The 12,562-nt window shown below is 41.1% G+C and overlaps 1 protein-coding gene across 9 annotated transcripts in view; it reads left to right on the top strand.

Moving 5' to 3' along the window:
• SPECC1 (sperm antigen with calponin homology and coiled-coil domains 1) overlaps nucleotides 1-12,562 on the top strand; it is an 86,983-nt gene that overhangs the window by 13,431 nt on the left and 60,990 nt on the right. For 7 of the 9 annotated variants that reach the window (XM_030288306.4, XM_030288305.4, XM_041719988.1 and 4 more), the window contains exons 2-3: nucleotides 6,755-6,931; nucleotides 8,879-9,014. In XM_030288306.4, coding sequence (XP_030144166.3) covers nucleotides 6,785-6,931; nucleotides 8,879-9,014 — 283 coding nt within the window. In that variant the 5' untranslated portion in view covers nucleotides 6,755-6,784. Of the gene's footprint in view, nucleotides 1-2,642; nucleotides 2,789-4,296; nucleotides 4,321-6,754; nucleotides 6,932-8,878; nucleotides 9,015-12,562 lie in introns of those variants that run through there. The other 2 variants (XM_072937203.1, XM_072937204.1) reach the window with 2 other exon arrangements.

Raw genomic sequence — 12,562 nt, 5'->3', positions numbered from 1 at the left:
CTGAGCTGTGTAACAGTGGCTGGTTAGATAATCAGTGTGAGGAAGGAGGAGGAGATGGAGAATCCATGTGCAAACAGTGTAATTCAAATACAGGACAAGCATGTTCCCAGGCATCTCCCAGTACAGCTTTGGCTTGGTTTTCCAGCATCAGTCACTGTGCTGGATGACAGCAGAGATATCTGTATTTTCCTGTCTCATAAATGGCCAGCAGCATGGAACAAGGACAAAGGAAATGCAGCTGAACCAATTCCTTATCCATGTGCACACATGAGGGTTTTACTGTGATTTCTGCATTTTTCTCATGTGATCTAACGATGAGTGAAAGGCTGACAAATCCAAAACTCCAGGGAGAGCTTCTGTGGAGGAGGGTGGGCAGGAGGTTTTGCAGTGCTCTCCATGTCTGAAAAAGTCATCAATGATTCTAGTGGTTGCTCTGGGGAGAGGATTTTATTTTGAATGGTGTTGAGACACGGAGTTCTGCAGTTGCTGGCCTGGCCTCTGGCAGTCTTTTGGGGATGGTTTTGGAGCTGGAAATGTGTCACGTGTGGCTGCCTGGACCTGTCCTTGCCTGATCCATCTCTGATGTACTTTGGACATCCTTGGAACCCTTCAGTACATTTGTGTGCTACTTAATAAATACCAGTTGTAGGGAATTACTGAAAACACGCTAAGGAAATAAGCAAGAAAACCTTAACACAAAAATGTGAGCTGGTCATTTACCACTGTAACCACAGATAAACTTTGTCTTTGGGAAGTTCAAGGGAGTTTCCATTATCTGTTTGCATCTGACACCACAGGGAGAAGGAAAGGAACTGGCTCTGCAATAGTTTCTTATAGAGGAAAGGTAGAGCTGTGTCCCCTGGAAAGAAAATTCTCATCTGATGCCACATTGAAAGTGCTCTTTTGATGTTGAAGAGTTCTACAGAAGAATCATTAAAACAAAAATGCAAAGCAAGCTACAACCAAAAAGAGTGACTGGATATGTGACCTTGGGAATGTCTGTGTCCTCATTCCTGTGTAGTTCTGTGTCTAAAATTTAACAGTATTTTAACTCCTTGCAAGATCACTTGGATGCTACAGCTACCTAGCTGTTTTATTACAGTATAATTTTCTTCACTATTAAAAGTTGAAAAAAATAATAATAGCACTAAAACAATCTTTCTGGATGAAATCAGCAGAATCTGCCCTGCTGTCTGGACATGAAAATTCCCAAGTGATGTCTTGTCTCCTGATCCTCTACCAGCAAACCACGAAAATTCAGCTGCAAATGAAATTGGAAAGAGAGTCTGATGAGGTAGACCAGAGGAAACTGTGAAGTGTTTGGGCTCAGGTTTATAATTGATTCTTTTTGGACAGCAAAAGCAAGAGGAGCCTTAGAGAAGAGGTTTTGGGAGATGGGTGTTTTTTTTGCCTGAGTTGTGTTTAGGTGGAAACAGGTAGTTTGGCTTGGGGTGTTTTTTGTTGGTGGGCTTTTTCATCCAATTCTAATTAAAGCTAAGCTTTGTACCAGCAAGAATCCAGCAAGTGTCTGCTGGGAGGAGTGATGGAGGAAGGCTGCACTGAGAGCCTCAAATACACCAAGAGCAAAATAATAGAAATTAAAGCAAAGAGAGAATGGATAGATACAGAAATTCTACTGAGATAAAAGGAGCAGATGCCTGAGGAAAGCTGCTAAAGGTGGCCAAAAAGTAACAGTTTGTTTTTATTTTTTAGCCTGATCTTATTTCGAAATAGAGTTTTCTGCATGCCATCTATCTCCACATTACCAATTACTGTATTTGGACTATCAGCTTCTCTGGTTTGATTCCTAATATCAGTTAAGAAATCAAGATGAGTCATATGGAAGCATCTGTCAAGCCTAAAAACTGTTGTTTAAAGTTAATTGATGTGAAAGGCAGAAAATAATTCTATTTTAGCCCAGCTGTCTATCCTGCCATACAGCTTCCTACGTGCCACTAGAAAATGCTTTACAGTTTACTGAACTTGTTAGATATTTCTATATTCCATTTGATAGTTTTTCTGAAAATAGCAGAAGTTGATTAGAAGGAAAATAGTAGAAGCATGATGCAGATTTAAAAAAAAAAAAGAAAAGAAAATCGTGCTTTGAATTCATGAGTGTGTGTAACAAAGCTTCTGGAACAGTCTGACCTTTGGATGTAATGAAAAGTAACTGAATTACAGGAAAATGGCACTGGGGACGGTGAGGTTTGACCCACTAAAGTCACATTTGTGCCCTTTGAGAGCCTTAGCTACAGATTTTAGCCTCATCCTACAGGACTGCTGGGCATTCCCAGGTCCTGGTGAAGCTGCCATCTGGCACATTTCTCTCCAGATTCAGTAATGAGTTTTGATAATTCTTTATCCCATTCCTTTTCCCAAAGCATCTTGTGCATGACTCTGCTTTAATTTGAGTGTCCTGCTGAGTCCTGACACACAGACATGGGCACCAAAACCTAAATTGTATAACAATTATATGTGGGGTACAGATGATTTCCATCCCCCAAGAAGGATTTTCCTGTGTAATTTTATTTCTGCAGATATGCTAATAAGTTTTATTTATTTAATAATGCAACTTTTAGGTTTCTTGACTATGAAATAATATTGCTCATAATCACTCAAATCAACCTATCTATTCTTTTTAGTTCTTCAGAACAAAATAGCATTTAATAGTCAGCAGAATGTGTGTCCCAGAAGTTTATCCACAGAGCTGGTGAATTCCTCTTTTGATCCACAGTGAAGTCTAAAGATCCTGGAGCCCTGGTGTTGTTTCTGTTGATGCTGACTGCCTGTGAGTTAGGATAAATTCTTAATCCAGTTTTTCTAGCCATAAAATGGGAACCATTCTAGGCTGGTTCTAAAGACTTTTATTAATAAATGCATGTGGACTGACTAATAGAGAAATGTCTGGGTTCTCAGCCTTTAATAAAACAGTAAGATTTCAAGTAAAATGGACTGCAGAACTTCTGCCAACTGCCAAAATAGTCCTCATCAACATAGTCCAAATATCCTTTAAAAATTCCAGTAAGGAAGGATGAACTGTATAGCATGGCCTGAGTTTTTAAAGGCTGATGCCTGCAGGGAATTCTGAGGATTACTGAGTGAAGCTGCTCTGTCAGGACCAGCTTTACATTTTTGGTAAACCTGATTATCATTTGCAGTACCTGTTTCAGAGGAGGAGTGTATGCAGACACCACTTTTGGGTGCAAAAGATTTTTAAAAAACCAGCCCCAAACCCCTGCAGTCTGGAAGTGCCTGGTAATAGAACCAATTTTGCTGAAGTTACATCTTGCTGAGTCCTCATTTATTTCAGCATGGGGTTGCTTCCTTATTTTCAGAGTCCAGCTCCAAGCAGGGCATGCTACAGGGATTTAGTCTGGCCAGCTGAGTGCCCTGCTCTGGCTGATGCCAAAGGAGCACTTTGAGTCTCAAGATGGCAGTAATTCTGTTTGCTTCCTAAGGAAAATTCCCTATGAAATGTGATAAAATGAAAAATAAAACCACACAGCTCCAGGCATTGCTTAAAGCGAATCATTTTCCCATGAGAAGCAGCTCTCATCTGAAATTTATTGACACAGAATGGGTGTAAAACAAGTGATTTTTGTCCCTGTGTTTGCAGAAACATCTTGGTTGTGTCTCTTGTGGAAAGCTGCTTCTCTTTCGAGTCTCCCTAGGGGGTAGCCTAGAGATCAAATCAATCTCCCTGGGGTCCTTGTGGAAGCAAGGGCTGATATTTAGTGAAAATACAGCAGAGTTACTTCTAAGACACAAGTAGATAATAGCTGGATTTGATGTTTTTAATAATGTGCTGTATCTACACCAGGATAAGAGAAACCTCCTTGCCAGTGTTGGGTGTCCTGATTGCTGCCTGGCTGCAGACATGTGGGATAGCTGAGTTAATATTTTGGTTCACTGCTACCATGAGCTCCTTCCATGAGCAATTTCATGATGCTGAACTCCAGGGTTTTCCATTGTCCCCACTGCTCACAACTTCCATGGAGCATTTTTCTTTTGTTTGGTTCATTGTAATGCAATAAATTGCATTTGGAGGAGGGGGAAAGCTGGTGGTGACTCTGAGAATGGATTTTCTGCTCACATCAAAGAACAGCAGGACTTTTTTTTCCACTTTTTTTTAAAGTACTTTTATTTTGCACTACTGAAGCAGTACTTCTAATAACTCAAATATGTGTCACCTACTTAGGAATGAAAGCAGCTTAGGATGTGTGCAACCTGGCTTGATGCTTTGAAGTACATATAAGGCTTGTGGAAAATCTTGGAATCCCACTTCAGAGATGGAAATCTTTATCTACAAGGCAAATTCAGGTTAGCCAAACACCTGAGAAGTCTTAACTCCATCTTTTATAAATGCCAGTTCTCCTCTAAATACATGGAAAACTAATAATAAACACTAAAAAATCCAGGTTTTTCTTCTCAATTTTAGTTTCATCTGCTCGGTGCAGTAAAATGTTATTGAATCCGCATGGCAAATAATTCAGCTCTCTTTACATGAAGAAGCCAGTTTGCCTTAGGCTACTGGCTGGATTTCTTGAGTTGTGGTTTGGGTTTTTTTTTTCTTTAAGTACCTCTTCCTTTTACTCCTAACATCATGGTCTAATGAGCATATCACTCCACTGCAACTTGAAAATGTCATGGATGACTCAAAATTAAATTCCTTTGGATATCAAGAAAGCATCTGTACAGCTTAAGGCAGGAAAATATGAGGTACTGTTATGAAGAAAACCATAGGGTATAATAAAGTAGTGTATGTGCAACCACTGGATCTGCAAAAAACCAAAATCTGCATAATTTGGAGATCTAATCAGCAAGAGAGTTTGCATGTGTAGTTGCCTGTTCACCCATATAAATACAGTGAACGTTAAAAGCCCATTAAAAGGATTAAGAGCCTGTTAAAAGATAGGTTTTTAAATATTGTAAAGCACCAAAGCTTGCTAAGGTGGATCATGAGCTGTGGGAGTGCTAAATAATATAATCTATTGTAACATAGTTTATGTATCTGTCAGGGCTTTAAAACAGTGATCAGCATAATCATCACCAAAGGCTCTTAATGAGAGTAGTGGATGGCTTCTCACTGGATGTGATAAGAATTTTAATGGAGTAATGCCTATACTTAGCAACAACTACTAACTTTTTAATTCCTTTATTTAGGAGCTGATAGGGAACTGCTGTGGAGAGAGCAGACAGCCCCCCCTGCAAGAGGCACCAAGGACAAATAGAGTGAATGTCACTTGCTGGCTTTGTTCTCTGGGGAGCAGCAGCTGAGCACTTGACATTGCCTTCACCTCCGTGCAGAAGCACTCCCTGAACAGACCGTGGTGCCACCTGCAAGGTGCTGCCACTGTCAAAAATCCACCTTGGCCCCAGACAGAGCTGTGTCCTGGGAGTTCAGTGAATGCTCTGATTTATGAATGTGAAATCAGGTATAAAGCAAATGATGAGATGTAAAATGTGACCGACCAGAGCCCCTCCTGACTCAGCCAGGAATAAATTGTTTCAGTGTCTCTGTCAAAGTGTTGCTGTCCGAGCTCACTCTCCCTCTGAGCACATTGCCAGGCACTGGGCACTCTGGGGGTGAGTGAATTGCCTAAACTTTGAAGATGAAGAAAAACAAATGGCAAATTCTTAGTTTAGCTTATAGTTACACATATAAAAAAAATCTAAGAGATTTATTAATGAATCTCCAGGATTCTTAAAAGCCCGTGCCTGTAGATATTCTGGTTACCTGTTCAACAGACAAGTTACCCTCTGCCTACACAAGGCTGAGCCACAGCTACATCCTGTGTCTATTTTGGAAAATGAAGAAAAATGTTGCTCATACGAAGTGGAGGAGGACAGGAGATATCAGGCCACCTCCCCTCCCTCATTCCCAGCCCAGCAGGATGGTGAGACTTGGAAAAAATATCCAAATAATTCTGTTATTCTGCTCATGGGGTGGATTAGGCAATGGCTGGTGAAAATGTATGGGTTTAGATCTCCAGGAGTGGAGGGAGCTGTTTAACTGGCAGCTGTCAGCCTGCTGAGGGAAACAAGCTAGTTGTTCCTGCTGGCAGCTGAAATGTCTTCAGCTACATCCAAAAAAAGGAAATCACGTCTGTTTGCTGATTCCTGGCAGGATTTCTCTCTTGCATAAGCTTATCTCTGAGGAATAGTGGATGTGGATCTTTGTTTGCAAGGAAGTTGATTTTTTTTTTACTATGTTTTGTGAGTCTTGGTATTGTGGAACATCTTTTTATCACTGTGGCAACATCAACTGCTGCTCCTCCAGAAGACTCTGATAAGTTAATGATATATTTTCTACCCATCTGAGGAAACTTGTTTCTCATGTGACTTTCTAAAAGTGAATGTTATTTCAGTTGAAAATGCTGGATCTAATGGTAAAATAAGTTATTTTCCTTTTATCCCAGGGTTGTTTTAAATTGCTGTGGGCTTCAATGTTCTCAGTTACTCTTTCATTGTGCTTCAGTACTCACAGGTGTTCTGCTGTGCCTGAGTGAGGCTTTGGGACTTAAACAGTCCCCAGAAAAGTTAATTTTCCTTCTGTGGTTGGTATGAAAAGTAAAAGTGGCTGTGGCCTGCTCTGAAGGTTTTTCTAGGCTCAGTGCTGATGTTTGTGGGAGTTTAGCATGGCCTTTTTAGCCCTTTAAACTTATGCCAGATGTCTCTCTTGCCTTTCAGGTCAAAAAAGATAAGTTATATTTTTGTATGACTGCATAAATACATATAAACTTTTTTTTTTTAGAGTCTGTAGACTGAATTACTTGGGAAGAAAATGAAGAGTAGTGCCAGGCCTTGGAGTACAATAGCAAAGCAAGGGAGCCATGGGGTTGACAGAGGAAAACCTCTTTCCACCACCTCCACAGGAATGAAGACATCCAAATCCTCCACTTCCCTTGCCTTTGAATCCCGGCTCAGCAAGGTACTAATCCTTGGAAACTGTTCAAGCATTCCAGTCTTGTTCCAGGTTAAAGCTTTGCTTTAGTCCTCAAACTACTACAACCACTGTGTTAAGTATAGGGAGATTTATGTTTTGTTGTATATTAGATTAATACATATTTCTCAAAGTATTTTGCATGTACTGTATCTGTATGCTCTCTGGGTGAGGGAATTGCCTAAACTTTGAAGATGGGGGAAAACAAATGGCAAATCCTTAGTTCAGCTGATAGTTACACATGTAAAGAAATTCAAAGAGATTTATTAATGAATTTCCAGCATTCTTAAAACCTGTGCCTCTTCCTTCAAGGCAAAGTATCTTAACAGAAGACATTGCAATATAACAAATGCATTTTATGAATCCTATTTTTTAATACAGATATATTTAAAAAATAACAGAAACTTCTGTCCAAGTAATGTTTTTAAGAAAATTGAGTAATGCACCTGAAATGCTGCTGCATCTGCACTCTTGCAGCCAGCAAAGAGAAATAACCTTGTCATCCAAATCCAGATCAAGGTTGTAACTTTCCAGTAATAAAGTTTAATTAACGGTAGATAGCAGGGTACAGTATTTAGATCTCGATTAAAACTTCATTCATTGTCACAGATTTTCAAGGAAAGGATTAATTTATTGACCTTGCTGTGCACTTACCAATAGGGTATTTCAGTGCTCCAGGCAAGTTGTACTGTGTGGTTGAGGCAGCATCTCTGAAGGAATGCTACTGAGTACACTAATCAGGAAATCTGGTACGATTGATTTGTTAAATTTAGTGTTAATTGTGGAGAGATTTCTTCCTAATGACAGCTAATGCCTTCAAATTGTCATCCAGCTGCAAATGCAAAATTACCAAATTGGCTTCCTTGAAGAAAAGGAGTAGAAAATGCGCTGTAGTTGCTGGTATAGGAAAGAACACATTGAAGAAATTACTTCAGAGAGACTGCAGAACTCTCTGAAGGTCAGAAAGTCAGGTTGTTCCATTCTCCTCCTAAGACTGAGCTGACAAAACCTCTGCCAGAAGGCAAAATGTTCCTTGTTTGGTATCCTGGAGCATCGTCAACAGTTCAGCTATTGAAACTTATGGGCTTACAGGGTCCAGGAAACCACAGCCTCTGAGTCAGAGGAGGAGATGAAAGGGAGAAGGAATTAGAGTTGAAAGATTTCATTTTGCTTAAATGTCTCACATTCTGGAACCACTAAATAGGGGCAGTGCTTGTTGTGTGCTCTCTTTTCTCTTAACCCAGCCGTGGTGTTCAGCCTGTGCTTCAGGGACCCCCGCTGGCACTGGACAACTTCAAAGGAGGTGGATTTTCATTTGAGAAAACACTTTAGGTGTCCACAGATTCAAAAGTATAGGAAAACTACTGAGATTCAAAAGTATAGGAAAACTACTGCTCTAGGGAGACTTTCCAAAGCTTTGGTCTTAAAATACTTAAAGTATTTTTCCTGAAATTAATTAGAAACTGTTACTAGAGGCACACAAATGGGAAATCAGCTGGCCAAAGTTCTGAGATAAGCTGCAATTTCTGCTTGCTGAAGCAAGATAATTTCAGTGTTTCTCTTTGAATCTTACTTTGTGCTTCTGCTCCATGGATTTCTTGAGTAGGCACTTAGAGTAGACTTGTATCATCAGAGATTCCTTCCCCAAAAGTTGCCAGTGGACCTTGGTTTCTCGTTGCTGTTCAATTATTTGCCTTTTTGAACAGTCTTTCCCATTTTTATTCTTCATTGTTGAAAAAGTGTTTTATCTCTTAACCCACTTCACAAAAACCTGGAATGCAGTGCAAATACAAAAATTATGTACTCCAGTTATCAAGGCAATATTCCCGTGGGGTTACTTTACGGAAATGTTATTTTTTTCCAAGGAATCTTGCATTTTAAACTAACTGATGGGAATATTCAGGGTCCTGACCTGTTTCACCCTCTGTGTCACAGCTGAAGCGGGCAAGCAGCGAGGACATGCTCACCAAACCTGGGCCAGCAGCAGCTGCGGGGGTCTCCAGGCTGAAGAAGACCATCACAGCAGGAGCCATTTCAGAGCTTGCCGAGAGCCGGCTGAAGCCCAGCACAGGTAGGCACAAAGGTGCTGTGAGCCGTGCTCTGAGTGTCGCTTGGTTTGCCAAGGTCCTAGCAGTGTCGGGCCGGAGCCGGGGACACGAAGCGAAAAGGGATGCGCTGGATGGTTTTAGGAGCCTGGGCAGCCCCAGCAGCCAGGCGGTGGCGCCGGTGGCCCACGCCCGTCCCGGCCGGGGTGGGATGGACCCAGCCGGGGACCCAGCCCCCCGTCTCCAGAGCAGGACAGCAGCGGAGAGCTCGCTGCCTGAGGTTTTCCCCGTTTGTCAATACCATTCTCTCTTCTGTCTCTACGGAGTGAGCAGAGCTGTTTCCCCGCTGCTCCTGCGACACGCAGAGGTGTGAGAACAAAGAGCCAGCCCTGGGCATCCTCCTGTGCAGCCTGTGCTGCTCCTGAGCTAGCCCGGGGCACGCTCTCCCCAGCAGTCTCAGCCCATCAGCTTGTTCCCATAGGTTTCAAACCTAAGCTTGTTTGGAAAGGCAGCGACACCATCTGCATACCAAGGGCTTCGGTGCAAGCGCTCTGCTTTCCCCCAGGAGCTCAGCAAATGCTTGCTTTTGTCTGCTCCCTGGTGGCATTTCCAAGGGAATGTGAGCTCTTATTAAATTTGACCATGACCTCCCTATTTGTCACAGCCTTTGCAGGTATTGACTGTGTGACAGAACAGTGTTACTAACCAGAGAGGGATTTCTGTTTTTAAAGAAATGAAATATAAAAACCTTTATATACTCTTGGAAGAAAATGGTGTGTCTTGTAACAGCACAAATGTTTCATAGTAACACAAAGACAGATCCAATTCTGCTGTTAATCAGCGTGTAAATCCTCAAATTTAATAGTGACTAGCTGTATCCAAAGGAATTTGGGATTCACAAGCCAATAAAGAGGCATGATGCTTGGGAGGAGCCAGGCAGGGAGAAGAAAACCTGTACAGATGATGCAGCACAGGATCCTGGGAATGCAGCCAGGGAAACAGCACTGCAGGGAGTCCAGGATGGAATACGTATGTCAGATACCAAAACACAAGCACTGGAATAGAGAGCCCTCTTCTGTATGCAGCTGTAATGACTGGGGTTGGAGGAGGGAGATTTATGATGATGACTACTTTAAATACAAAGGCTGAAATGGTTTATGGAGGTCAAGTTACATCTGGGTATTGCTTTGCCACTTTAAATTATATCATTGGATATAACCTCATATATTGCTTTGCATCAGCATTTGTAGAAGCATAAATGGGAATATTAATGCTAAGTGAAAAGAGAACAAGTGTATAGATAAACACGAAGAATGTATGTGCTACCCCTCTAAAATAGTTTTTAATCTAAAGAACTGTCTCAGCTCTTACAGGGACTGTTTTAAGTGTGTATACAGTATCTTACATGTCTGTTTTTACAATGGTTCTATGATCCAAAAGGATGCTTGGAAAGCCAGCTGTATTCTGGGAATGTGTCATTGACAGGGTCACTGGAAGGTGCTTGATCTTATTGAGCAGAGCTGAATGTTTGCCACACTGAAAAAAATACCAATAGTCCCACTAAAATGGTGTATTGTTGCTAAGAGAACGAACAGTGAGCATGACAGAGGGCACAGCATGTTCTGGGGAACATAAGTAGGAAAGGAGAGAATGTTTTCAGCTGCTGTATTTTATTGCAATGGCATCCCAAATAGTCTGATTGGGATCAAGATGCAATGCTGACTGTGGAGCTAATCCAAATGACAACGTTCCAGTAGCTGAGAGATCCAGATGTTTGTGTACTAGCCAAATGTGTAAATCTAGAAATTTATTCCCAAATCACTTTCTTTTGTTTCTTTGATGGCCTTCATCTGTTCTGTGTTTTCCTTTCATGTCTTGACTGCAGGCATTATGACTCCACCTTGTTAGGGCTTTTTTTTGTCTGTTACTCAAGTGAGTGGTTTGAGTATTTTACTGAAATTTTATTCTATTAGTTCCAGCCATACTCTGGTGGTACACATTTGGTATAATAGTCTGTGTGAAAGAATTTCAATGAAAAAGGTATGAAAATACAAAAGCTTAGGTTTCTTTCTTCTTTGGGTGTGACTGTCCACCATTTGTGTGTTGACCTTGAGCAGTAAGACAGGTTCCAAATACTGCAGATAATAAATAGTTGACCTCAAAGACGGGTTGTTTAAATAGGGTTGTGTCTATGCTGCCCTTGGTGGAGTTTCAGTTATTTATTCCAGCCTTTTATTGATGGAACTGCCCCTGCCTGCCCTGTTTGGAGCTAACACAGTAAATCATAAATAACTAAAAGAGGGATGAGGCCAAGCCCATGTATCCATCCTTGGCAAATGGAGTTGAGCAAATGGAGCTGGAGACTGATGCTGGCTGGAAATTCTGTGCTGTGATGTTTGGTTTTGTAACTCCTTGGCAGTTTTGAAATCACAGGCAGTGGGAAATGACGCACAGGGAGAAATAAATGTCTCATATTCAGCTTCATTATCCACAGCGTGATGTTTTCCCATGTGCTGTCCTGAAGTGGCTGTTTGGGTTTGTTAAAACCAAGCCTACAGAACTCTGGCATTGTTTTTAATGTCTTAGTAGATGAAAAAGAGCTGGGAAATTGTAAAACATGAGGAAAAGTTCACTAATCTTGGAATACATTGATTTTAATGCATGTACTTATAAAACCATCCAGTCTGTGAAACCATATAGCAAATAAGTGATTGTAAAATATATAGAGAAGTTTGTGTATTCATGAGAAATTAGGACTCCCTTCCCCTAAGGTTCAGGATTGTAGGAAATCAATGACTTCAGATTCTGCTCCGTTGAGGTCTGCAAGCCAAATAACCCTAAAAAATGCAATTTCACAGAGAATTTCAAAGCTTCTTGTGTGATCATATACCTCTCAGAAAGAGCATTGCATGGCAGGACTGGTATGCAAATGGAAAATTTGAGGTTCAGGCAGATGAAATTACTTTCTCAATGGAGTCTGGAAGTCATTCCAAATCCTTGCTCTGAGTTCTGTCATTCAGTCCATACAAACTCCCAGTTCAAGCTCTTTCTGAGAATTTCCCTGGAGGCTGTCTGATTTAATCATGTTCCTGTGCTGCTTTGATGTGATTTCAGTGACAGCTGCTATTATCTGTCAGGTTGGACAGGAACCAAAAAGAGTCTGGACATCAGGAATGAGTGAGACAGGATATGGGCACGGCACAGTCCAGTCACACATCATCCAAAAGCATTGAGACTATTTCAGCCATTCCCATTTCTCACAAATATATTGATTTTTATATCAAGTGCTGCCAGCTCCAATATGAGGTATCAGTTATCCCTAAAATGTAATTAAGAGGTAGCTGCACTTTTTCTCAGGTTGCTTCATCAGCTTATTTTTTATAGCTAAATAAAGGCTAAATCTCTCTAGACATCATTTGCCTCAGAAACAATAGAAAACTATCAATAACAATGTTATTATCGCCTACCTTAGCATTTATAGAAATTCTGGTTATTTTCCTGACGAGCTCAAGTTCCCTCTAAAGCCCAATGCAGGAGACAGGTGCTACATCTTTGGAGGCTGGGAGAAGGCAAG

The sequence above is a fragment of the Taeniopygia guttata genome, chromosome 19 (assembly GCF_048771995.1).
Source record: "Taeniopygia guttata chromosome 19, bTaeGut7.mat, whole genome shotgun sequence".
NCBI classification, from domain to species: domain Eukaryota; kingdom Metazoa; phylum Chordata; class Aves; order Passeriformes; family Estrildidae; genus Taeniopygia; species Taeniopygia guttata.
Note: the sequence above shows the minus strand (reverse complement) of the source record. Positions and strands in the feature narration are given on the sequence as shown.